At 47.6% G+C, this 25,335-nt stretch overlaps 4 protein-coding genes across 8 annotated transcripts; 1 reads left to right on the forward strand and 3 right to left on the reverse strand.

Moving 5' to 3' along the window:
• Positions 1 to 2,345: 2,345 nt before the first annotated feature.
• Positions 2,346 to 3,417, reverse strand: LOC136464028 (uncharacterized). Its single transcript, XM_066462995.1, has 2 exons — positions 3,042 to 3,417; positions 2,346 to 2,912 (listed from the first exon to the last, which is right to left on the reverse strand). The coding sequence occupies exons 1-2, from the start codon at positions 3,134 to 3,136 to the stop codon at positions 2,603 to 2,605; spliced, it is 405 nt and encodes a 134-aa protein (XP_066319092.1). The 5' UTR covers positions 3,137 to 3,417; the 3' UTR covers positions 2,346 to 2,602.
• Positions 3,418 to 8,548: 5,131 nt separating this feature from the next.
• On the forward strand, positions 8,549 to 11,253 carry LOC136464030 (protein NUCLEAR FUSION DEFECTIVE 6, mitochondrial-like). Of its 4 annotated transcripts, XM_066462999.1 has the most exons (4): positions 8,549 to 8,849; positions 8,940 to 9,055; positions 10,696 to 10,737; positions 10,953 to 11,253. In XM_066462999.1, the coding sequence occupies exons 1-3, from the start codon at positions 8,716 to 8,718 to the stop codon at positions 10,713 to 10,715; spliced, it is 270 nt and encodes an 89-aa protein (XP_066319096.1). In that variant the 5' UTR covers positions 8,549 to 8,715; the 3' UTR covers positions 10,716 to 10,737; positions 10,953 to 11,253. The 4 variants fall into 4 exon arrangements, with proteins under 4 accessions (XP_066319096.1, XP_066319093.1, XP_066319095.1 ...); XM_066462996.1 differs by lacking the exon at positions 10,696 to 10,737; XM_066462998.1 differs by lacking the exon at positions 10,953 to 11,253 and having other exon boundaries at positions 10,696 to 10,928.
• A 5,118-nt stretch (positions 11,254 to 16,371) lies between these two features.
• LOC136464031 (uncharacterized) lies at positions 16,372 to 17,208 on the reverse strand. Of its 2 annotated transcripts, none has more exons than XM_066463000.1 (2): positions 16,663 to 17,208; positions 16,372 to 16,584 (listed from the first exon to the last, which is right to left on the reverse strand). In XM_066463000.1, the coding sequence occupies exons 1-2, from the start codon at positions 17,140 to 17,142 to the stop codon at positions 16,438 to 16,440; spliced, it is 627 nt and encodes a 208-aa protein (XP_066319097.1). In that variant the 5' UTR covers positions 17,143 to 17,208; the 3' UTR covers positions 16,372 to 16,437. The 2 variants fall into 2 exon arrangements, with proteins under 2 accessions (XP_066319097.1, XP_066319098.1); XM_066463001.1 differs by having other exon boundaries at positions 16,392 to 16,579.
• Positions 17,209 to 20,215: 3,007 nt separating this feature from the next.
• On the reverse strand, positions 20,216 to 24,870 carry LOC136464032 (F-box protein At5g51370-like). The gene is made up of 3 exons (XM_066463002.1): positions 23,301 to 24,870; positions 20,684 to 20,945; positions 20,216 to 20,594 (listed from the first exon to the last, which is right to left on the reverse strand). Exons 1-3 carry the CDS (start codon positions 24,347 to 24,349, stop codon positions 20,508 to 20,510), a joined length of 1,398 nt encoding a protein of 465 aa, XP_066319099.1. The 5' UTR covers positions 24,350 to 24,870; the 3' UTR covers positions 20,216 to 20,507.
• Positions 24,871 to 25,335: the final 465 nt, after the last annotated feature.

Consider the following 25,335-nt stretch of genomic DNA (forward strand, 5'->3'; position numbering starts at 1 on the left):
TATCCAGGACCACGAGGTGGGGTGAGAGCGGCGTATGGCAGCGACAGGCCCCACACACCATCAAGGCAGACGCAGCCTCGGCGTGTACAAGCAAGCATGGGTACGTGAATTTTTAGTATTCTTACGCTCTATTCTGCATGTTTCTTCTAATCATCTTGTTGTCTTTCTCGCAGTCGGCGTCACATGGTGGGCAGTCCATCTCCAATTTCATGGCATATGGTCTGCCCGCAAGGGTAAGGCGACGTCCGCTGTCACCTTCACCCCGGATGACTCGCCCGAGTCCTACAGCAACCCGAGCGTCCACACCCGCATCAGTTCATACGCGTCGGAGGCAAGGTCGGTCCATGGGCCAGACTAGGATCCGAGCACCGACAACATCGATAGGACGATGGTCATGAGGCTCGGACAAGGCAAGAAGCATGGGCGGTACTGGATAGGCGATGGCACCCTTAGCCTAGCGAGATTCCCTCCCTCTCCCAGATCCGAGCACAGACCCCGAGCGGAGGCCCGACCATACGCCAACGGTCGTCCCCTTCACAGCAGCGGGTCGACGCACTCCAGGTTAGTCCCGTTTAACTCTTCGTGCATTGATCTTTAAATAACTTAGTTACCTTTGCATTACTAAAACATTCGATTGAAATATTGTAGGTCGATAACGAGAGGATGGCTCAGGAGCTGTGGGACCTAGCGGCGAGGACCGAGCAGGCCGAGCAGGAAAGACAGGCCGAGCGGGCCGAGCGGGAAAGGCAGGCCAAGCAGCTGGCGGAGATTACGACGTTCCTGAAGAGCTTTGGGCAAATGCACGGTGTAGCTGTGCCGCAGTTCGCTCCACCGTCGCCGCCAGTTATAGCTAGTCCTGTGAGTATGAAACCAAATTGCTTCGACTAGTGCTTTCATTAGATGACCACTCTAACAGATGCAATCTCTTGTCCTTTATGCAGCCTCCGTCGGCGGGTTCGAATAACCCATCTCAGGCACAAGCAGGCGACGTCACTTTTCCTTCACCAAGCACTCAGTTTCCTCTCCACCGGTAGTTTGTATCTCTTTTTCACCGCTTGATGGACATGTGATGCTGTGATCAACTATCGACTTGTTTCGATGGATGTTGGACCTATTATGCTTGTGATGTCGTGTATGTGAGATATTGTGTGATCGACATGTGATATATATGTGGTATTGCCTTTGTGATGAGATGGATGTGATATATATATGCGCTATATTGTGTTTGTGATGTCACAGATGTTATATATATCTCTTATATGCTGTGTTTGTGAATATAGAATAAAAAAAAATAGCCTCTTTGCCGAGTGCCCTGACCCTGGCACTCGGCAAAGCTGGGAATTCTCGGCAAAGAAATTACAAAAAAAAAAAAAATATTTGCCGAGCGCCGACCTGGCAGGGCACTCGGCAAAGAAATTATTAAAAAAAATCTTTGCCAAGTGCCTCCCCGGTAGGACACTCGGCAAAGAAATTTTGAAAATAAAATTAAAAAATCTTTGCCGAGCGCCTCTGACATGACACTCGGCAAAGCATGTGCTAACGGAACCGGTGCCGTGACGGTCACTTTTCTTTACCAAGTGTCGAGATTGCACTCGGCAAAGACTTTGCCGAGTGCCCGATAAAAGACACTCGGCAAAGAATTCTTTGCCAACGAATTTTTTACCGGAGGCTCTTTGCCAAGTGCTACCCTCGGCAGAGGCTTTGTCGAGAACAAAGTAGCCTTTGCCGAGTGCATTAGGCACTCGGCAAAGCGTCCGAATCGAGTAGTGCAGGCTGCAGGAGTAGCATGCATGGAAACTACACTGAGAGTACATCGACCACCTTCCAGAGTTTTCCAGAGCCCTCATCGGCCGGCATGGAGGAAATTAACTAGTAAGCGTACCATGTACAGAAAGCCATCCAGAAACAGTGTGGCTGGCAAGAATACGTACGGAGTACGCGCATTATATTCTTCTTGTTTCTGAATAAAAGAATCTTTGCATTCTATTCCAGCCGTGCACGCTGCGAGACTCCTAGAGGCTCGATTATTGATTAGGGCCTAAGCTAAACGTCGTCATATACATCACATCGACAGTCTATAGTCAAAAGATTGATCTGAGGGCAGCAAGTGACGGACGCCCGCCGGCTGACGACCATCGTTTGGTTATAAGCTCTATTTTTTTTAGCCAATAAACAATATTTTTCTCAAACAACAAATCAGTCAACTGTCAACTGCAGCCAAGCAAACAGGGCACATGAGTTGTTGATACGCAAGATCAAGCGCATGCATTCGACGACGTGATACGTGTAGCTACGAAATTCAACTAGGACTCGAACACAACGTACACGCATGTGATCACAAGAAAAGTCTCGCTCGACAAGGAGGATAATAATAGCCAAAGTGTCTCTCTACACAACACTCAAATAACACACTCGTATAAGGAGGATAATTAAAAAGATGGAACTAATTAAACCATCTAGCTACTAGCTACTAGTAGTACGTAGTAATAATCTACTAGTTTTACCAGCTGTCTACTAATTAGCCAGCATTGTTTGTACATAGCACAACGACGTAGTACGATTACCTAGCTAATAGCTAGCCAGCCGGCTGCCGGCCGGCTCGCTAGCACAGCACGTCCTTGAGGAGCTTGTACCTGCGGGGCCTCCGGCCGCCCTCGCCGTGCTCGCTGCCGCCGGTGACCTTGCCGGCGCCCTGCTTGCTGCACCCGCTGGGCGGGAACGACGCCGCCGGCTGCTGCGCGCCTCTGCCTGCCTCTTCTTCCACCACCTGCGGGTGCTGCTTGTCGCATCCCGACGCCGAAGAGTGCTGCCGCTTCTTCCAGCCACCGACGACGTCGTTGCTGAGGCACCAGTCGCACAAGCCGGCGCCCGCCTGGGCCGGTGCCGCGTCGCCGTAGTAGTTGGTGCAGTAGCTGCTCACATGCATGCATTTGATTCGAAGGAACGCAACGGTGACCATGCATGGTTAGTCTGATATGGTACCGGAAGTAGTAGTAGTAGCAGCAGCAGCTTATTACTCGACGAAGGGCGTAGGTACGTACGAGTGCTGGAAGCGGCGGCGGCAGCGGGCGCAGCGGAAGAGCTTGTCGGGGAACCCGACGTCGCCGCACATGGAGCACACGGTGGTGCCGGCCATCGACACGGACGGGGACGCCGGCGTCCTAGCTCGCGTGGACTGGAATGGATGACGATATAGATTATAATACGTATAATAACCTTGGAGGCCGGAGAGAGGAGAAAGAGATTCGTTCGTGCGCGGTGGCAAATTAAACAGCGCAGGAGAACGAGCGGCAAAGCTCAAGCCGACGGAACGAGGACAAGGGCCCCTTTTATAAATACGGATGCGAGAACGAACGAGAGGAGATGGGGATGGAGGGACGAGGGAGAGGGAGGAGATCAGATCGTCAGGTGGGAGGGGACCCCCAGCACCCAGGTGTGAGGTTGCACTAGTTTTATTGCCTGGTCGGTTGCACTAGCTTAATTAGGGCGTGTTTCGCGTGCACTTCCTAAAGTTTAGTTATCTAAATCAGTTTCTAAACTTGTTTGGTTTAGTGAACTAAAAGAGACTAAAAGAGATCTTTTAGTTCTTTTTAGTCAAGGTGTTTAGCTCCAAAGTGACTACGGTGAGATAGCCTGACTAAAAGATGAGATTTAGTCCTATTTAGCAATATTTGAGTGACTAGTTGGCTAAAGCCCATTTAGTCTCATTTAGTCAAAGTGTTTGGATAAAAAATCATTAAATAAGACTAGATGAGACTAGATTTAGGAGATGAAGAGTGAACCAAACACTCCCTTAACCTTAGTTTCCTTGACGACGGTTATTATAGTTAGTTTTTTATGCTCCAAAATATCCAAACTTAGGATCACATCAGCACCAGCCTATAGCTTATAGGTGCTGGAGAGAAAAAAAAATCAAATAAGCTAGTTGATTCAGAATAGCTTATTATTCAATCATAAGTGGGGACAGAGCCTGGATTGTGTAAGTGTGTGATTCAAACTTGTATAATAGATCTAAGCCGTCGGTTAAGACTCCATTTCGATGAGGGCATAAGGCTAGAGTTTGGAGAAGGGGGTTTCATTAGGGCCTTTTTTCATGGCCTATAAGGCTTATAGGGAAGAAGTTGAAGGTGGCAATGGATAAGGTTTGTCATGGGAGGACTCAATAATCTTTTAGATTGGAACATGTAGATACATATCATTGATACGGGAGGACATGGGATAGAGAGTGGTGCCATGGAAAAACTCATTGCCACTGAATAATCACAAAACGACACGTATAGAGGAGTAAGACTTAAGAAGTGGTGTAAGAATAATGGTCACGAAATTGTAGTGTAGTGTAGTGAGGGTTGTTCATAACACCCGACATCACCCCTTAATCAAAAGGTACCCTTAATTTGTCCCTTTCGTGATGGAACTGGATAAAGGGTCTCCCGTGAAACTGAAGAAACTGTCCAGCACATGTTCCTGGAGTGTGAAATGGCAAAGCTTGCTGAAATATTCTTGGTATTGCAATTGATTTATCACCGGACCCTTTACAGATTTTTGAGAGTTCCAGAGTGCAGTTGAATGTCAGCTTTTTCATGGAGATCATAATCATCATGAGCTGGAGTATCTAGACAGTTAGGAATGATGTCATTTTCAGAGGACTCCCTGCTAACATTCAAATATGTTCAGAGATCTTCAGGCGCACTTAAGAGCCAAAAAGAAATACATTCCTACAGTTGAGTTATGGCTAGAGCACTTTCTATAATTGTTTTAATTTTCTTTGTTTCTCTTTTTGTCTCCTAAATTCCGGTTTCCCTATTCTTCTTGTAAACTTTTGTAAGCTCTGTGGTTTCCTGTAACTTTCTTGGTTACTTTTAATGAATTTCCAGTGGAGACTCTTGAGTCCCTCCTGTTCCTTTAAAAAAAAAAGAGTCTCTCGTGCACGTTTATTTCCTTTTCTTCAGCACAACTAGTGTTCCCTGCCCTCGGGATCACCCTTTATTAACTAACTCCACGAATAAATGCTATGTTCGTTTGGCTAATAAGCCATGGCTGGAAGTACTGTTGGCTGATTTGTTGTGAGAGAAAATATTATTCGTTGACTGAAAAAGTACGGCTTATAAGCCAAGCGAACATGGCAAAAGTGTAGGATATAGTTTGCTTATTGGTATTGCTTCTATATGTGATGACTTGTGACGCCGGCAAGTATTGAAAGGGTTTTATTTTTTTGAAATAGATTTAGTGAAAACGACAAAGTTAATAATTAAGATGAGAGTCTTTTGTACAATTGTCCAGTTATATTCATTGAGCAGAATAGTTTCTTAAAAATTCATGACATACTTGATACTTTTATGTCTTTTATTAGAAAGAGTATGCTAGACAAGTCCGAGTAGAGCGCATGATAGACAATATTTTTCCTCTATCGCAACTTTGTAATATAGGTTCGGATACGGATTGATGCTGAAGCTGAAGCCCTAGGCTTTTTCCTCTATTATTATTATCTTATTAAGAAATGAGGGGATGCATGTACTGCCTCCGTCCACAAAAAAAATACAATTACAGTCGTCCTGTTCGTTTGGCTTATAAGCCGTACTTTTTCAGCCAACGAACAATATTTTTCTTTTATAACAAATCAGCCAACAGTACTTTCAGCCATGACTTATCAGCCAAGCGAACAGGGCAAGTATCTGTGTCGATCAATATAGCTCAAATTTGATCAAGTTTATATAGTAAATAGTATTAGCATTTATATCTTTAAATAAATTATAAAAATATATTCTATAATAACTAATCTAATGGAATTTATTTTGTATCATGAATGCTTCTACTTTTTTATATAAATTTAATTAATGTTTATATAGTTTAACTCCTCGAAAAATAATAATTATATTTTTTTACAGAGAAAATACAAAGTACCACGCGGATCTCGTATCTGGAGGAGGAAAGCAGCAACTGGAAAGGTCACTCTCTGTACGTGGGGGTAGACAACCCTAGCTATTTTTGTTTAAGGTAGAGAACTTCTCACCCAATTCGAGAAAACCTTGGAGCCCCATATCCTGCCAGCATACAGGGGTCCATTATCCGGTGAAAGGGCCGGTCTATTTTATCTGTGCTTTGAAACACGGGATAGGCGAGAAGGTACGTACGAAATCATGTACGATCAAACGATGGGCCTATACATAATACAAAAAGTAGTAGGAGTAGTACATGAACGCAACGTCTTGAGGTGCACTGTGAGGTCGTCGGCGGTTGGGTGCTGCACATGCTGCATGCGTATGTACTTGACGCGATTACAGTACCGGATCCTTTGCTTAGAGGAGAAGACACCTCGCTCGATCGAGCTTAGGAGTGAGTCCATTTGGTTTTAATTTGGATATGGGGCCTCGCTCATGCAATGGTCACATACACGGAGTAGCTCCTGTGCAGCTGACAGAAACAACATGCACGTCTGCGTGGTAGTACGTGTGCAGTAACTCGCTTTTTATTTTCTTCTGTTCTGTCTGTCGCGCGGCCTGTACTGTACGTCGTATGGCCATGGAGTCGAGCGACGTGCGTGCCGCCGCTAGATCTAGCACGGCCACTGGTTGCGTTGCACAGCCGCACAGGACAGCGGCCTGGAATGGCAGCCTAGCTCATCTGCTGAGTGCTGAGCCCCGCAGCGCAGGACCCGCGAGCGGGTAATGGCGTGTGGACCGGATCGGACCGACCACCGGTGGCCGGCCGAGCCCCCCGGGCCGTCAGGTTATTATTATTACGGCATGTGCGGCACCGCCTGCTTTGATTAGGATCGGAGTAGTACGTGTATGTACATGCACGCTGACGCTGCCTGCAAGGCAGGTAGGCGATGCCGATCGATGTCTCGGATCCATCCATCGCTGGTCGCTGCCTCTGTTGCGCCTGTGACGACGGCGACTTGGCGCGCGCCGCCTTGTCGATGTGCCGGTATGTGGACGCACGCACGCACCAGCGCGTCTATTTGCCCCGGTTTGCCGTCTACTCCTATAATCGAATATAGATCGAGCAGTTCCATCCGGCCCCTGTTTCTATTGCTTGCAGTTGCAGGCAACGACGCGCGCGCGGAGATGCCTACCGTAGGCAGCAAGCAGTCAGAGTATCTATGGAACGTTCTCGATATATCGTGCTGATGTCGCCGGTCGTTTCTCGTGATTCTAGAGTGTTCGATCTCCTGGTATAGCCTGCCACCTCTCAGCCCCGCGGGTCAGCCGGTTCATCTTTTGAGGGCAGCCCGCGTGAGAAAGACAGGAACCGGAAGGGCCTCGTCGATGGAAAGAAATGATCAAATGATCGCCCTCCAACGGAAAAGAGGCATGCGAGAGGCCATGCTCAAGGACTAGAGTGAGTCGAAGAAAGAAGCCTGATGAAGAGGTTTTTTTTTATTGTTCAATGAATAGCCCGTTCGATTCGCCGAAAAAATACACCAAAATACTATTTCGGCTGATTTGTTGGGAGGGAAAAACACTATTCTTGCTGAAAAAAAGCTGAAATAGACGGATTATAAAAGAAACGAATAGGGGTGGATGACACCCGCCTCCTTTTTTTCGAGGGAAGGAGTGGATGACACTATGAGAGCTTGCCTGTAGTAGTGTCATCAGACACCAGCCTCCTTCTATTCACCAGACAATGAATACGTTCATTGTCATTTGTTTTATATGAATGTTGTATATATTGCAAGTATTTCAGAGAAATGTTGCGAGTATTTATTCAAAACGTTTTATCTTGTTTTAGACATGTGTTGCAAGCGTTTTGATCTGAATGTTGCATATGTTTTCACACATATGTTCTGTTTTAGTCTAATATTGCAATAAGTGTTTTCATGTTGCAAGTGTTTTATCTGGATGATGCATATGTTTCACACATATGTTTCAATTGTATGTTCCAAAGATTTTATGTGCTTCAGACGTATATTACGTCTAAGTGTTTCATATTTTAGAGGTAGACAGTCATGCACGGTCCAGGCGCCAGGGGATGGAGCGCGACCAGGCGGGGCTGACAGATGGGTCGTGCTAGCGTCGGCGGTCGAGGTGCGCTGCGCACCTGGGGTTGTGTGGACGTGGCATGCTCGTTCTCATCCCGTCTCCTAGGTCCCGCCCGCGCAAAGAGAGTGGAGGGGGTTCAGGGGGAAGGAGCGGCGACCGCGTGGAGGCGCGGGCGTCCGAACTCGCTGAGAGAGATAAGGGGGTCAGAGGGAAGGAGTGATGGGCACGGCGTTTTGCGCGGACGTGCATGATGATAAAGGCGTGGGAGTCCGAACGCGTCTTTGTGTCCAGACGTCCAGGCGCTAGTATCTTCCTTTGAGATCTAGCAAATGTGTCTGATGAACATATCCATTTTGTTTCTTGGGGAAAAAAAACAGACATCCATTTTAGACGTTCGATGGACCTGCTACACCACGGTCCACGGACCGCCCGTTTAGTTGCCGTCGATTTTGACCCCCACTAGCAATTTAGCCCGCCAAAAGCCCATCATGGTTCCACCCGCATATGGCCGTTCAGCCGGCCGAACAGCTCCCGTCATAACGGGCTCCACGGCCCAGCACCCCCATTCCCCCTCTCCAAGGAAACCGAACCATTCTGATCCTGCAACCCGCGGCGCCGCCGCCGCCGCATCGCATTGTCCCGACGCCGAAACCTAGCTCCTCAATTCTCCTCGCCCACCTCTCGCTAGCAACTCCCCACTCCCCAGTACCCCGTGGCCGGACGCCGCGGCGAGATGGCCTCGACCTGCTTCCGCGCCGCCGCCCGCGTGGCCTCCGCCGCCAGCCGCTCGGCGGCGGCCTCCCGCTCCGCTCCCTCCGCGTCCCGCGCCAGCGCCGCCGCCGCCCGCCGCGCCTCGTGCTTCTCCAGGTAACGGTGACCCGTTCCGCTCCTGCGCTTGGTGCTGGCGCAGTGGCGCATTACAGGATCTGTAATGGATGCGCTTGTTGGGGTGTGCAGGGTGCCGGTGGAGCTCGGGTGCTGCGCGGGATTGTCGCTGCTGCCGCTGCACAGCGCGGTGGCGGCGGCCAGGCTGACGTCGCGGCTGAGCACGGCGTGCCGTGCTCTCTCTCAGGGTATCCTCTGTCTCACCTATCCCGGGTTCGCCCCGTTCTATTGGCTTATAAGCTGTACTTTTTCCGGCAACGAACAATATTTTTCTCTTACAGCAAATCAGTCAACAATACTTTCAGCCATGGCTTATCAGCCAAGCGAACATCGTAAGATTATGCTCTTGTCTATGTTTGCTTTCCATTTGGTTGAAAATCGCGTCTGTGTATTTTCCTTTCTTGTAGATTCAATGTTTACTGCGTGATTGTTTGATATGTGCGAACAAAAAAATGTCACTCGTTATTGTATTGTAACAGCGAAATGTCATCCTAACCATTTTAACCGATCATGTTCAACACAAAACCATCTCCATTTTCATTTTCCTGATGAATGCCATCCGCTGCTCTGTAATACACAATACATGAATACCTTATGTTATCTGAATGGAAAAGTACATAAAAAAAACTCGACCTGCGGGGGGTATGATGGCCCCCGAGCATTTTTTAAGAAGAATGATCTTCTCACACAGATTGAGAAAACTCCCTAACCCCGCCCCCATCCCGCAGTGAGAACCGGGCCGGGCCGTTCTGCGCTTTGGCTTATGGGGACGGGCGAGGAGATTTTTTTACCCCCAGCCTGAAATTCGCTCCCACGGGGAGTCGAACTCAGCCTGAGGGGTGCCGCCGGAATTCCCTAACCACTTGGGCTAGAGTCCTTTGGCGAAAAGTACATATAAACAATGAAATCTTGAACGATGAATGCAAGCACTGCTCTGAACGCTGAATGCAAGTACGTATAAACAATTTAATGACAATATTTAAGCTGAAATGGTCATGTCCTTTAGATAGTTTTGTGCATATAGGTATATAGGAAAAATGCTGAAATAATGCCGTGACTGATTTCACCACAATACTTTATTAGTAGTGTTTCACCATACGTTCAAACTATATGGAGCATTGACAGATTTCCCTATTCTCTTTCCTTTCATAGGGATATTTTTCTTTGATGGGTAGGAATATGGCTGTAGCAGACTCCTAGTAAACCCCTTTCACATTTCAGTCTCTTTGGAGAGGTTGTTTAGTAGTAGCTCAATACATCTCATATGCTGATGCTCGGTAGAAAAAGAATCTCGTTGCTTGCAATTCAAGATAAGATAATGTTTTCCATGCTGTGACGATTCCTGGATTCCCTTATTCAAAAATATTCTTTGCTGGGTTGAGGTCAATTAAATTAAGACATTTGGTTTCTGCAGGCACTGCTGCAGGCACATGACTTTGATAGTTCTTGAAAGATATTACTGGGAGCTTGCTGTTTTGCTTCATACAATCATGAAGAACGAGTACTTTAACACGTGAAATTGTAATGGAAGACTAGAGTTATGTTATTTACCTAGAATTACTAGCTAGCTACCTCTGTTGAGGAACACCTTGATGCAATAATGTGGCATCCTTTTTGAATGTTTTAGACAGTGATTGTTTTCTTGAGTCAATATGTTTGCATGCAGTGCTTAAATTATCGTTTATTCACGCCTACTCTCCTTTTATTCTTTGCATTTTTAGACTCCTGGTTGCATCTTGAGTGCGTGCTTTCTTGATTTTTGTATTCAAACAGAGTTTTGATCTGGTTGCCGTTGTAGTTTACCATATGATTACTCTTCTTTTCTCAGATGAAAATGATGGTACGTGAAACATTTGCCCAGTGTCTTAAGGTTGGTGCTTGGATGTTCGGCAAAGATGCACACGCTTGCTACCGCAGCAACCACATTTAGTCATATAGAGCTTATGCTTTAGAGTTAAACTTGTAAAGTCTTTTTTGCAAATGTGGGGGCTAACACACAATACAACTCTGTATGCTTCAAGCTTATAATTGAAGAATGATTCAGTCCAATCCTCTGATGTATGCTTTATTTCTTTGTTTTAATAGAGATGGGTCTATCCGTTCGAAGGTGATAAATCGCTGGAAGACCTGCACATGTCATGCTATCGGACTGAAATGATTTTTGTAGAGTAGTTATCTAAATGAACATCTGGAGCACTACTCCTTATTACCCCATCTACAATCTTGGCTATATTAGATTTTTTTTTTCAAGGTTTGAGTTCATGCCTCGTGGTATCCTTTGATAAAAAAACATGCAAGGACGGTTTGCTGTCGTCTGGGTTATATTCGCTCAGTACAATTCTGAATGCCTATCTGTGATAATAACAGCGAGGAACAATTTAAGGTCTACTTGTCATTTTGAAAGTGCTCGATGATTATGTTAGTACACTTGCTACCGTTCTCTTCAATTTTTTAATAAGGTGGCACGAACCTGAATGTGGCTCTCTAGTGAACACTTGGAGCCTCGGTTTGCTTTTGTTTTCTCGCTCTCTTGGTTCAGTTTTGAATTGGATTTCTTCCTTGTATATTTTTTCCAAATTACGTTGTGGTTACAATTTTAGCAACATGGTTATGGAGTAAAATTCAGCTGTCTATGCTATCTCACATTCTTACCAAAACATATCATCGATTTTTTTTTTCTCAAGAAGGGAGAGCAAGTCTTCCTTTTTCTCTTCCCCTCACGCTAAAGCAGTTGCCGCGGGCCTGCGGCCGCCCGGGAGACCACCCACACCGGCGAAGATCGAAGGTTCGGTTCCTGCCCGGGAGTGGGTTGCACGGCGCTGTTGGCATGAACGGATTTGGTTCTAAAATTCTGATCTCGACAGAAACCGAGTTACCGAGCACATACAAATACTCAACTGAAGTTCAATCGGCGTTGGTGGTCGATGACATTGAGGAACAGGGTGAATTCGTAAGTATGCAACGCAGCCCACTATCATTTTGAGAAGCTGAAGTAAGCTAGCTCTGTGCGGACCAAACATTTCTAAGTTTGACTAAATTTAAATATTAGTAACATTTGTATTTTTAAATAAGTTTATTATAAAAATATACCAAACAATTAATCTAATGACACTTATTATATACCATAAATATTAATGATTTATTATACTCCTATATAGTATTTAGCTAAAGTTAAAGAGAAAATTCGCGTTTGTCTTCTCGAGAAATGAGAATGTGAACACGGGAAGTTCCTTGTTCGGGAAGAAGAATAAAATAGGAATATTCGACTGGAATACTAACTGAATGTATGTGAATTACAGTAAGTGCTTAGAGAAAATAACTACAGCATAGTTTCCTCCATGCCCCTCAGCCTTGCTCACTCCGGTATTTATACTTCTATGCCTAAGCCTTCCATTCTGGGCCAGTTAGCCTAATGTTGGGCCAGCGCTCGCGGACGGGCCTGGCCTGCTTACTTGTGGATGCTTCATCAGAGTGAGACACTGGCACTGTAGAAGACGTGCTGACAATCCCCTCTCCTTTAGAGCCGGCATGACCCCAAGCCGGCGCTCGAGGGAAACGCTGCTGCAGAGGAACCAGCAGCTCCCATGTAGCCAAGGATCGAGGCATCTGGGACCATTGCACCAATACTTCTTCAGCTGGAAAGGCACCTGATGTCCAGCGGCGATCAAGAATAGCTTGTGGCACCTGACGAGCTCATCTGGAATGTCAGCAGTAACCTGTTGCTTACCATGCGATGCCTTGAGTTGGGAAACATGGAACACAGGGTGTATTGAAGAAGTATCAGGAAGCGCGAGCTTGTAAGCAGCGGCACCAATTTTGGCCACAATTTTGTATGGGCCAAAGAAACGGAATGACAATTTCTGGTTTGCACGAGTGGCCAAGTGAAAGGTCCTTGTTTGGTTTTGGTAATTGAGTGACAACTTAGGTGGACTAATTGTGTTTATGTGAGATACACATGTGATTAGTCCACAGGTACATGTGTGTGTGAGCAACATATGCCATGAAGGTGAAAATGGCTTGGAGATGTTGCAAAGCTCACACATGTGATGATGAAGGAGCTTTATTGCACATGAGACATGACATTGAGTCGTGTGATCAAGGTGGAGAAGATCAAGACAAGACTTGGCTTGATGGACCGGTTGCAAGCGTGAAGGGCAAGTCGAAGGCTTTGGAGTGATGGACCGTGTGACGGTGAAGCTTGAGCAAGACTTGGCGCCGATGGACGATGGCAACGGTGAAGAGCAAGTAGTGTTAAGATCGATGAACCAATATGATCATGTGATGATATGAAGTGGATCATATCATTGTTGATCGTGTTGGTGCATGTGTTGCATCGACATTGAAGGAGATGGAATGGAATGCGCAAGGCAAAGGTATAACCTAGGGCATTTCATTTCACCGGTCATAGGTGTGTAGAGAAGTTTATAACCGGGTTTAGGATAGATGGCCGTACTATCAAGAGGGGCAAACTTGTTTGCATATCGGTCATCTAGTGCCACTCGAGTGATCTAACTTTGCATTGTCGCTAGGATCGAGTGGCGTGGCAAGTTGAGTGGCTAACATCCTTTGGGAAATGATTGTGAAAATGCTAACACACATACACATGGTGGTGTACACTTGGTGGTGTTGGCACATTTACAAAGGCGGTGGTGTTTGCAGGGTTGAGATGGGATTCGGCGCTTTCGGGAAAATAGAATGCCTATTTTCTATTGCGCCGGATGCAAATTCTGGTGGTTAGCACATTGGTGCAAGGGTGAAGAAGTTAGAAGTGAAAACGAGTTGGTCGCGAAGATGCCGGCGTCGGTCAACTGACCGGACGCTGGATCTGAATGCACCGGACGCTGGAAGGCTGTGTCCGGTCAGGCTGACGTACGGTGACGCAGTAACTGGAGTGTGACCGGACGCTGGCTGCGTCCGATCACGTTCGACCGGACGCGTCCGGTCATGCTCGGGAACTTACTGGAAACGACCGGACGCTGGGGGTTCAGCGTCCGGTCAGTTGAGTGCTGCTGCGTCCGGTCAAGTCTAATGACCATTGGAACCGGGACACGTGGTCGTCTGCGAGCGACCGGACGCTGAGGTCCAGCGTCCGGTCAACACAACCGGAGCGTCCGGTTGGCCCGACCGTTGCCCAGTGAAGGGGTAACGGCTAGTTTAGCCCTTGGGGCTATAAATAGAAGTGGCCCTCGGCCATGGCTGGTGTGGAGCACCTTGGGGGACTTTGTATCCATGCTTGAGAGTGCTTAGGAGCCCTCCATCACATATATACTTGATAGTGATCATTCGATTGTGTGAGTGAGCGATTCTAGTGCGATTGCATCGTGAGGTTGCATCGAGTGGCACTAGGTGATCGAGTTGCAAGCCGGTGGTGCTTGTACTCTTGGAGGTTGCCACCTCCTAGACGGCTTGGTGGTGGTCTCCGTCGAAGCGCGCAAGAAGCTTGTGCGGCGCTCCGGAGAAGTGCTTGTGAGGGGCATTGTGCTCGTCCCACGGGAGCCGCGAAGAGCAACTCTAGTAAAGCGTGTCATTGAGCTACCCTCACTCAAGGGGTAGGTTCTTGCGGCGCCCGACGTGCGGGCTTAGCGGGTGATGCTAATTAGCCGCCGAACCACCAAGTGAGCGGTCGACACAACGGGGACTAGCGTGTTGGCAAACACGTGAACCTCGGGAGAAAAATCATCGTGTCAACCTTGTTCTTCCCGTTGGTTTGCATCCCCATTACACAAGCTTGCGTTTACATTCATATACTTTAAGCTTGTGTTGTTGCTCTTGTAATTAGATAGCTTGTGTAGCTTGCTAATTACCTTCTTGCTTGTGTAGCATAGAAGTAGCTCCCTTGTGTGGCTAATTTGGTTTGTGTAACCTTGTTAGTCACATTGCTTAGTTTGTGTAGCTAAGTATTTGCGCTCTCTAATTAGGCATTGGTTGCCTTGTTATTGAGCATTGCTAGTGAGCTTAGTTAGCTTTGTGCTTTTGCTTACTAGCATATGTAGGAGCTCCCTTGTTGCTTAAAGTACTAGTGGCATAGGTTTGTGTAACCTTGCTCCTAGAATTGTTTAGGAGAGCTCTAGCTAGCCCGGCACCTTTATTGCATAATTGTTATCTTTGCAAGGTGCTAGTGAACATATATAGTGGGGTATAGTCTTGGCTAGACCGATAGTTTTAATTCCGCATTTGTATCGGTTAGCCGACGCAATTAAGTTTTAGAAAAGACTATTCACCCCCCCCTCTAGTCGCCATCTCGACCCTTCACCAAGGAAGACTGGACATATGGTTGGAGTTTAAGAAAAACCCAATCGCCCACAGCAAAGTGACGCTCAGAGCGATGCTTATCGGCCTGGCGTTTCATGCGGAGTTGTGCTCGGCTCAAATGCTGTTGGATCAGGGAATGCATAACAGCGCGTTCATCCAGCCAGCTATTCAAGTCAGCGACAGGAGTGGCCTCAGGAGGAGAAACACCGAAGTGCCTGGGAGGAAAACCGTACAAAACTTCGAAGGGAGAATGACCCAAGGAGGTATGGAATGAAGAATTGTACCAAAATTCCGCGAGGGAAACCCACTGAACCCATTTAGAGGGACAAGCGTGAGCAAAACAGCGCAAAAAGGTTTCAAGACATTGATTCACCCGCTCGGTTTGGCCATCCGTTTGTGGGTGGTAAGCCGTGCTCATGCGCAAGGAAGTGCTAGAAAGTGTGAAAAGAGATTTCCAGAAGGCACTTGTGAAAATGCGATCACGATAGGATATGATAGCTAGTGGCATACCGTGGAGGCGGTAGACATGATCCATGAATAAGCAAGCCACCGACGCAGCCGTAAATGGATGGTGTAACGGAATGAAGTGCGCGTACTTGGACAGCTTGTCAACGACCACCAACAGAGCATTGGCTGACCTAGAGCGAGGCAGGCCCTCCACGAAATCCATTGTAATGACCTCCCAAGTGGCTGAGGGAATGGGCAGCGGCTGTAGAAGGCCTGGACTCTTGGCACGGTCTGGCTTAGCACGCTGGCAGATATCACAGCTGCGGACAAACTCATTGGTGGCCGAGTACATACCGGGCCAGAAGAAGAGTTGACGGAGCTTCTGGTAAGTAACTGGGACCCTGGAGTGTCCCCCAGTGGCCAGAATGCAAGGCCTCTAGGACCAAGGATTGCAGCTTGGGGTCATGAGCCAACCAAATACGACGCTTGTAGCGAATGACACCATTGACCAGTGAGAAGTGTGGCAGCGAGTTGGGGTTGACAGCCAACTGAGTCAAGAGTTTCTCAGCTGTAGGATTCTCAGAGTATGAATTCACCACATCAGACAACCACTGTGGGGTTGCCGCAGATATAGCCAGCGCGGACTCCTCAAGATCGCGGCAGGAAAGAGCATCGGCGACAGTGTTATCGGCGCCTTTCTTGTAGACGATCTTGTAATTCAACCCCAAAAGCTTGGTAAAAACCTTTTGCTGCCATACAGTATTGAGACATTGTTCATTCAGATGTGTAAGAAAGAGCCATTTGTCAAAAAGCCGAGATAATCGTAAGAAAGAGCCATTTGTTCCTACAAGGCTACAAGTCATAGATAAACCTAAGCACCTCCGTCCAAGAGACCACTTCTACTCCAACATAGACTAGCAGGATGTATCAGCTCATTCCGACAGCATTCAATACTAAGCATGGAATCAAGATCAAATGCAGGCCAGGTGGAGAACCGAGGACCATGGAGACACCTTCGCTTCATATCGAGCAAGAATCAGTCCGGGAACAAAACAAACAAAAGGGGAGCCAAGAAGTTAAGAACACGAAAACTAACCATCCGTGGCGTGACGAACGAGGAGGCGTCGTCACCCCCGTGCGGTTCGCGGTCCTCCTCCTCCCCGCCGCCGCCGTGGCTGTTCACGGGGCTGCAGATCGGGGACGGCGATGCGGGGCGGTGCCTGGTGAGCGACCCGGCGCTCCACGCGGCGCAGCTGCAGTAGGACGAGGCCGGGCGGCGGCCGTAGGGCCCGCCGCGCCCGCCCATGGCGGCCATCGCGAGCGGCATCTGCGTGCTCCGCCCCACGGAGGCCTCAGCCTCGGGCTCCGGGTCCGGCTCGGCGTCGGCGTTGTAGCCAGGGGCGCCCCGCGAGGCCTCGGAGCGGGCCGGGGAGGAGCCTGGCGAGACGCGGGAGGCGGCGGTGGGCTCGCCCATGCAGGGCAGCGGGATCGGGAGCTGAGGGAGGTGGTCGGCGCGGCGCATGTTGGTGCTCCCGCAGGAGGAGACGCCGTCCGGGACGGCGGCAGCGGCGGCCATCTTCTTGGCTCCTTGCTCTGCTCCTTGCCCCTCTTCTTGGTTTGTTTCAGAGCGCGCGCGTGCGTTGTGCCTAAGGCTGCACAAAAAACTCGAAGCTCGCTCGGCTCGTGGCTGGCTCGACTCGGCTCGTCTCGGTTCGTTATGATAACGAGCCGAGCCGAGTCAAGATTTTAGCTCGTTAGCTATAACGAGCCAACTCGAGCCAGCTCGCGAGCCGCTCGCGAGCTAAACGAGTCAAGCTTCCTAGGAAAAAAGTATCAAAACTTGTATTAGTTTTTGTATTACTTCATGTCTTGCACTTTACAATTGACTGGTAACTGGTCTAGACCCTATAAATTGACTGGTAACTGGTCTAGATGCATTTCTTTTGTATTATTATTATTCTCAAACTTTAGATAAATGCAAATATTATATTTTGTGTATTTTTTATACCTGTCTCGCGAGCTTAACGAGCCAGCTCGAGCTTTTAACGAGCCGAGCCGAGCTGGCTTTCTGGCTCGTTAGGATAACGAGTCGAGCCGAGCTAGCTCGTTATCTTAACGAGCCAGAACAAGCCGAGCCCAAACAAGCCGAGCTGGCTCGTTATCCAGGGCTAGTTGTGCCGTTGTGCTTGTGCCTTTGATCCCTTCAGGCCCTGAGGACGCAACAGACGTGGGCGGTTTGTGTGGGCGCCTCACCTGAATTTTTTACTTTTTAGCATTTTTTTCGAAAGTTTCTCAAAAATAGACCCTGGACCCTAGCTCGGCGCCAGCGTCCCTGGCGCCGAGCCCCTGGGCTGGGGCAAACTTACATGGAAGGAAGCTCGGCGCCAGTCACTCTGGCGCCGAGCTCGGCGCCGTTGACGCTGGCGTCGAGCATGCAGTACGACGTGCGTGAATAGCAAAGTACGACATGCGTGATTTTACAGCAGAGGTCAGAGGGCCAGATTACGCCAGAGGAGGAGGAAGGAAAGGAAAGAAGAATCCGCTGGATCAGGGACATGCAGCCGGGTGAGCAGGGCCAAGCCTTGCCGTCCGTGTGCCGTCCCAGACGGGTAGGGCTGAATACCAGACCAGTCTGTCGATGGATCGATTGATGCGCGAGCAGAAGTGAAATTTTTGTATTTTGGTCCATTTTGAAAATATTTTAACCTAGCCTGTTGCGGGTGCCAGGAGACCATTCAGAGCGGTAGAGACGATGCTACCGGAGGTAGTGCATTCCCGCTGCCTAGTCTGTTGCGGCAAGCCAAGGTAATGTCTCGGCGCCATAGGTCATGGCGCCGACCACTAAATTTAACCTAACACTCTAGTTTTACCGTAAGATGGATATATAAAATTTTGGCTAAGTCCCTAAATTTACCATGACTTGGACATTGTTAAATTCTAAGTTGTCCATGAGATGATAAATTTATCGTGAGATGGACAACTTAGAATTTGAATTTGGCTAAGTCTTTAAATTTACCATGGGATGGACATGCTGAAATTTGTGGGACAAACATATGCAAAAATGGCTAACTCTAGAGTTTTACCATGACTTGGATATTGACAAATTTAAAATTTTACCATGACTTGGATATTGAGAAATGTGGCTAACTCTAGAGTTTTACACTGACTTGATATTTGAGCACTTAAAACAACATAGAAATACTTAGGATAAAAAATGATCTAGGGTTCATGTTGATGAACGAGCCTAAAATTGTTTCTAAGTGTTGGATCAATAGTTAACACCCTTTTTCATGATGCAGTTTTGACCACAGTAAAACTATAGTTTTTTTAATATAAAGTTTGACCTTTAATAGAAGTTGTAGTTTGAGTTGAGTACATCAAACTTTGTTTTTGGACCTAAACCTAAATCAGTTTTTAACATGGCCAAATAGTGACCACAAGTTTGAATACAGTGCTATTTTGTAGCAGTGAATTGACATGTTTGCGATATTTTATCTTCCAAATTTGTATAGCAACTCAATTTAATACCTTACTACGAGTTTGAGTACTCTCTGAGGATATGACAACAAAACAAGTCTCGTCAAGTTTGGACTTAGCCACGGTAAAAAATCAGACCATCTCGTGGTAAATATACATATGTCCATCTCATGGTAAAATCACAGATTTAGACAGATTGTAACATATCCAAGTCACAATAAAATTCAAATTACATATCCATGGTAATTCTAGTCTCTAAGTCATAGCAAAAATTTAGACTTAGCCATTTTTGCATATGTCTGTCCCACGGTAAAAATCAAATTTGACAATGTCCAAGTCATGGTAAAAATCTAGGCTTAACAAATTTCAGCATGTCCATCTCATGGTAAATTTAGAGACTTAGCCAAAATTTTATATATCCATCTTACGATAAAACTAGGGTGTTAGCCAAAATTTTATATATCCATTTTGGCATGCTCGGCGCTAGCGTCAACGGCGCCGAGCTCGGCGCCAGCATCTACGGCGCCGAGCTCGGCGCCAGAGTGACTGGCGCCGAGCTCGGCGCCAGAGTGACTGGCGCCGAGCTTCCTTCCATGTAAGTTTGCCCTAGCGTCCCTGGCGCCGAGCTAAGGTCCATTTTCTGAATTCTTTCCGCCAGTGGTCTATTTGTAAGAAACTTTCGAAAAAAGGGCTAAAAAGTAAAAAATTCGAGCGCCTCGCAGGCTGTTAGGCTTCCAGGGCTGGGCCGCCTCCTAGCTATTGGGCCGTGGCATTCGCAGCTCCTCTGAACAGGTGGACCCCACCTGTGCACCACCCTTTCTTAAGAGGTTGAGGTTAGCAGACACAGAAATCCTCAATAAGTGCTTGTTTAGTTACCAAAAAGTTTTCCAAAAAGTGCTACAGTAGCCATCACATCGAATCTTACGATATGTGCATGAAGCATTAAATGTAGACGAAAAAAAACTAATTACACCGTTTTGTTGGGAATTGCGAGACGAACGTTTTGAGCCTAATTAGTCCATGATTAAACAATAATTGCCAAATAAAAACGAAAGTGCTATAGTAGCCAAATTCCTAAAATTCACGAACTAAACACAGCTCTAAGAACCAAAGCAGACAGATAAAAGTAACAGAAATAAGCAGCACAGGTCAGACGTCAGTCACAGCAGCAAGTGTGCCAGCAAAATTCATTGGACAGTTAAATCGTGTGCTGTAAACATGTGGTTCTGCTGGTTCTATTCATTTAATCAACTCTTCCATAATTTATGAAGCAATGCTTTTCCTCATACAGAAATACTACGGTCAGGCTACTCTGAGCAAATCTCAGCTTGTCAGTTACAACACAGGTACAAACACAAGATCGGGCGCCTGGTACCCGAAATTGTGCATCATCAAACTACCAGGTCCTGACTAGTTATGACGTGTCCTTTTAAGTATCAAGATGCGTGGTTGCCTTCGGTCAAGTCAAGAAATTTGGCTTCTGAGCACTAAGAACTTTGTGCAGCAACACTTGAGCACCTTCCCTTTGATCCGTTGATGGGCGGGTAAGATCTGCTGCAAAAGGGGTCAATCCTTACTAGGCAGATAACAGGTGAAGCGCATCGCAGGGAATGGAGCACCAAGATGATCAGACTTCATACCCTTTTGAAAAATACCCTGCCCTTCTTTCCCATCCCAGTGCCAACGAGGCTCGCGGCAAGAAGTGACTTGTTGTCAGGCCGCCACTTCAGCTCTTTGAGATTGGAGAATAGCTCTGAAAGGGCAGGGGTTATTTCCTCATCCTTGATTTTGTTGCAGGTAACAACTTCTAGACTCTGGAGATCGCTCCATGAGGTTATCACTGATTCGAGACCTCGAGTTGTTAATAGTGAGCACCCTTCTAACAACAGGAATTTTACTCTCCTGCAAAATATAAGAACATGACTAAAGTTAGGCAAAATCCAGCACCAGGTCCAATAAATACCAAGTTTCTACAGGTAACCAATCATCTACCCTGCACCGGCAAAAACATTGGCACACTCCATATGGCTCCAAATAATGGCAGGCCATATATTCACTCAAGCATTTCCAAAGAGGAAAAAAAATCAAATACCCAGATGAAAATTTAAGAATATTACGTAATTTTTCCCTACTGTTTCCTGTAAAAATAAACAGATGGCTACTTGTTGGAATATAAGTGAATAAAGCTTTTGGGTTGAACTGGTTGGTGTGTGCAACTTAATATGATATCAAAGCTAGAGGTCTCGAGTTCGAATCCTGGTTAGCGCAGTTAAATAAAATAATTGTTGCTCGCTCATATTCCACGTCTGAGGCATGAGGGAGCCTCCACGTGAGGGGGAGTGTTGGAATATAAGTGAATTGCCCACCTCTCCCCATCAGCTTAAGCTTTTGGGTTGAACTGGTTGGTGCGTGCAACTTAATACTACTACCCATTCATTTCCCAATTCACCAAGTTGTATTTGACACTGCACTCAGAAGGGGCATTTTGATAAGTGTGAAGCAACCAGTGTTACAGCATCGGAGATGGTACAGATTTTCTTATGCAAGAATGTGTTGTTTTGTGAGCCTCTAAAATGAAACAGGAAAAGATGAGAAGGAAACAAGCTAGACTTTGAACAAGTCACTTAAACTAAGATGGCACATATTTGTTATCATGAGAGCGGAATTACTAATCATCAACAAACATTCCTTTGGAAGATTGACTACTAACCAAAGAACAAGTGGGCAGGTATTCCTCCCAGATATGACTTATTATGAACAAGTTAATACTGAAAAATGCACGGGCAAACAAGGAAAAGAAAAGGTGTTATTCTAATTAAGATATTTCTGTGAGCAATAGCACAAAAATGTATGCAATGAGTTGCAGGAATACATAAAACTGAGAGATAAATGCATCACTTTTTTTGGCAAACAGTGATATTTAAATAACATACAAGGAGCACTGAAATACACTGAGATAGATCTGAAAAGGAAAGCAGACAGAGTCAAGTAGAAAAAGGAATGTCCAGATCAAAAGCATGAAGGAGTCTTAGTACATAGGAAGTACACAGGTAAATGTGGCTCCGTCATTACACCTGCAAGTCATTAGTTTACAGATGTATCTTAATCCTTGCTACCACTCAGAGCCCTGAAGGAAGAACAGAGATCAGGAATTGTCCAGACACGGTCGCATTTTATGTGCATATAACAGGATAAACTAATCCCTTCACACGGGAGAAAAACCTAACAACAATTAGTGGTTTACATATAGCTAGATTAATAGGAGTAGATGAGATACTCCATATGACCCATTCTTGCCCTTTTTGAACACTGAACTAGGGAAGCTTAAGAGTAAGAACATTGTTCGGCGATACATTGTCAGTATTGCTCATGTGCAAGATGAATAACCAAATTCTTCATTGCTCCCAATAGTCATATTATACCGATTGGTTTATGAATTTTGGAGGAAGCTGGAAATGACTTATATAGTCACATCTTAATCAAATCCACTTATTCAGGTGCCACCTATCTATGTCATGTTTTACATTGCTATTGGTATCTAAAAAAATCTCTCATTGATGCATTGGTAATCCACACAATGTTAAATCGAAATCTACATGAAACATGAGGCTATGGATACCACTGCTCTAATGAACAATATTTATAGGTATGTCAATGGGGCTTTTGCTGTAAAAGGGTTGATGAACAAATAATACAAAACCACATCTTCCAGGAAATTAAAAAATTAACTAGATGCATTTTTGGGATGCTGGTGCATGTCTGTGCCATTGAAACGTATCATTTCTTCTCCTGACTGAGAGAGGCGAGAGCACACAAATTTGTACTTGAACATCAAATCGTAGCTACAGTAATTGTATCAAGATCACACAATACATCATCATCAGTAATCATCTAAAATCTGCTAGAAAAGACTATCTTAGTAAGGATGCTAGAAAGCTCATAAAAAACAGCAAATGCAATCCGAAGTCACAAGACAGTTCTTTATTTTTCGCTCGCTGAACTAACGGTGCAAACATTGAGGGGTCCATAAGTAGCTAGCAATCAGACTCATGACCTGAGCCTGACATCTGACATCTACTAATGCTAGAGCACTGAATCCATGTGATGTTATTTGTTGCCAGCATGTCACAATCACAGAATGAGCATAAATCAGGAATAAACAGTCAAAAGCTAAACCTGTCCCCATTATGCAATCATTGGAACTATGTCAAGAAACTCTTTAAGAAATGAGACTGGTGGTTACTGGTTCTAGTGTACCTGCATAGGCCAGCCAAGGCAAACATATCATCTTCAAGGCCCCAGCAATTCTGGACCTGTATCTCACGGGCTCCCTCGCAGACCAAAAAGAGGGCGTGGAGGGCGCTACGGTCACGCAGCTGGCACCGGTGCAGCTGCAAGCTCTCGAGGGTGAGACAAGCACCAAGGTGTTCCGCTGGGCCAGGGTCGTCGTCGATCCTGCTGCAACTCTGCAGCCGCAGGGTCTTGAGGTTCCCACAGAATGCTAGGGCAGCAAGCCACCCGCCGTCCATCCTGTGGTCAACGATGGTGAGCTCCTCAAGCATCGCACAGCAGCGCCCCACAGCCGCGATGCCGTCGTAGCTCCCCTCGCAACCCTGAAGCTCCAGCTTGACGAGCCGCTTGCATCCATGGGCGAGGATGGTGAGGCCGATGTCAGTGACGCCGCCGCCCTCGGCGGTGCCGTAGAGCGCGGGGCACGCGGTGACAATGCGGAGGATCTGGAGGTGCGCGAAGGCGGAGACCGGGCGGAGGGCGAGGTCGGTGCAGCGGTGGAGCTCGAGCTCCTGCAGCGTCGGGCATCCGCCGGCGATGGCCATGAGCCCGCCGGACTCAGAGGCGGCGGTGGCCGAGAGACGGCGGAGGTTGGGGAGGCTAGCGGCGACTGCGGCGAGTCCCCGGTCGAGCGCGTCGTCGTCGATGAAGCGGCAGGCGCCGAGCGGCGGGTCCGCGCTGGGGTCTAGGGTTAGCGAGACCGCGCCGCAGGTGAGGAGCGGGGACGCGTGGGGCGCCGCCGCGGCGGTGGGCGCGGCGATGGAGGCCGGGAACAGGTCGAGGCCGGCCAGGTCGGGGAAGCGGTAGGGCAGGCGGTGCGCGACGAAGGCCCAGTCCCGCACGGCGAGGCGGCGGCGCAGGCGCCCCGCGAGGCGCGTCCACCGCCTGCAGACCAGCGAGGCGGCGCCCGTGAGGTGGGGCTCCGGGAGGCAGGCGAGGACGCGGAGGAGGAACGCGTCCGGGAGCGCTAGGGTTTGATCGGGCTCGAGCGGCGGCGGGTGTGGCGCGGCCGCCATGGCGGCCGCGGTGGAGCGCGCGCGGAGGCCGCCGGGCTTGTCCCCCACCAGCTACAGGTCAGGCCAGCCCTTGAGCAGCTGGCGCTGACCGAGGTCGCCGAGGTAGTGGCCGCCGGGCTCAGGCATCTAGCGCGCCCGCTCGGCTCCAGCGGTGTGGCGCGGGCGCGGCGCCGCGCGGCCGCATGGGCCCCCCGCCCGGTGCGTGCAGCGGGGGCCGGGGGGCGGCGCTCTGATTTGGGTTTCGGAATTTCGGAGGCGCGGCGTGCCGGGGGATCTGAGGTTTGGAATGCTGGGGGTGGGAGGCTGGAGGTTTTGGGATTTGGAAATTTCGCTTGGCTTGACGACCTCAGTCGCGGGATAGAGAGAAGGCCGGGATGTGGCGAGTTCGGAGTTCAGGGTGTTCAGACGCGCGAGTGTCGCGTTGGTGTGGCGAAACTCGGTGGGGAGCGTGTGGTGGTGGCCCGGTGCCGGTGGGGAAGCCAACGATTTGAATCCCCTCGTGCCCGGTGTGCAATGCAAGGCGGTCTTCTCTGTTCTGTTTGTTCCGTTGCGACTTGCTTCGCCCTCGGGGCAGCTGTGCAGCGGATTCTCATTTCTTGAGTTTCTGGCTGCAACCTGCAAGAAATGGATTGCTTCCTTGTTTCTTCCGTTCAAGAGCTGCCATTATAATCTGGTTTTTGTTTTGCTTTTGCTTAGTGAGACTGCGAGGGACATGAAATATTTACTCCATCCTTTCTATAATCACTGTAATTTTGCTGCAATTAAGAATTTTTCTAACTCTAACTAAGTTTTTTTTTCTTTCCAAAAACACATTAACATATATACGTTCAAACAAATACAGTTTAAAGAAATATTTCATAGATAATTTAATAAAATAATTAAATATCCTTTTTAACTGAGTAGAATTGGAGAACTTTGATTAGAATAAAACTTAAACAACCTATAATTCAAATGCATGGAGAATTTGATTAGCTATCTATTGTTGT

Source organism: Miscanthus floridulus, chromosome 7 (genome assembly GCF_019320115.1).
Source record: "Miscanthus floridulus cultivar M001 chromosome 7, ASM1932011v1, whole genome shotgun sequence".
Taxonomy (NCBI): Eukaryota; Viridiplantae; Streptophyta; class Magnoliopsida; order Poales; family Poaceae; genus Miscanthus; species Miscanthus floridulus.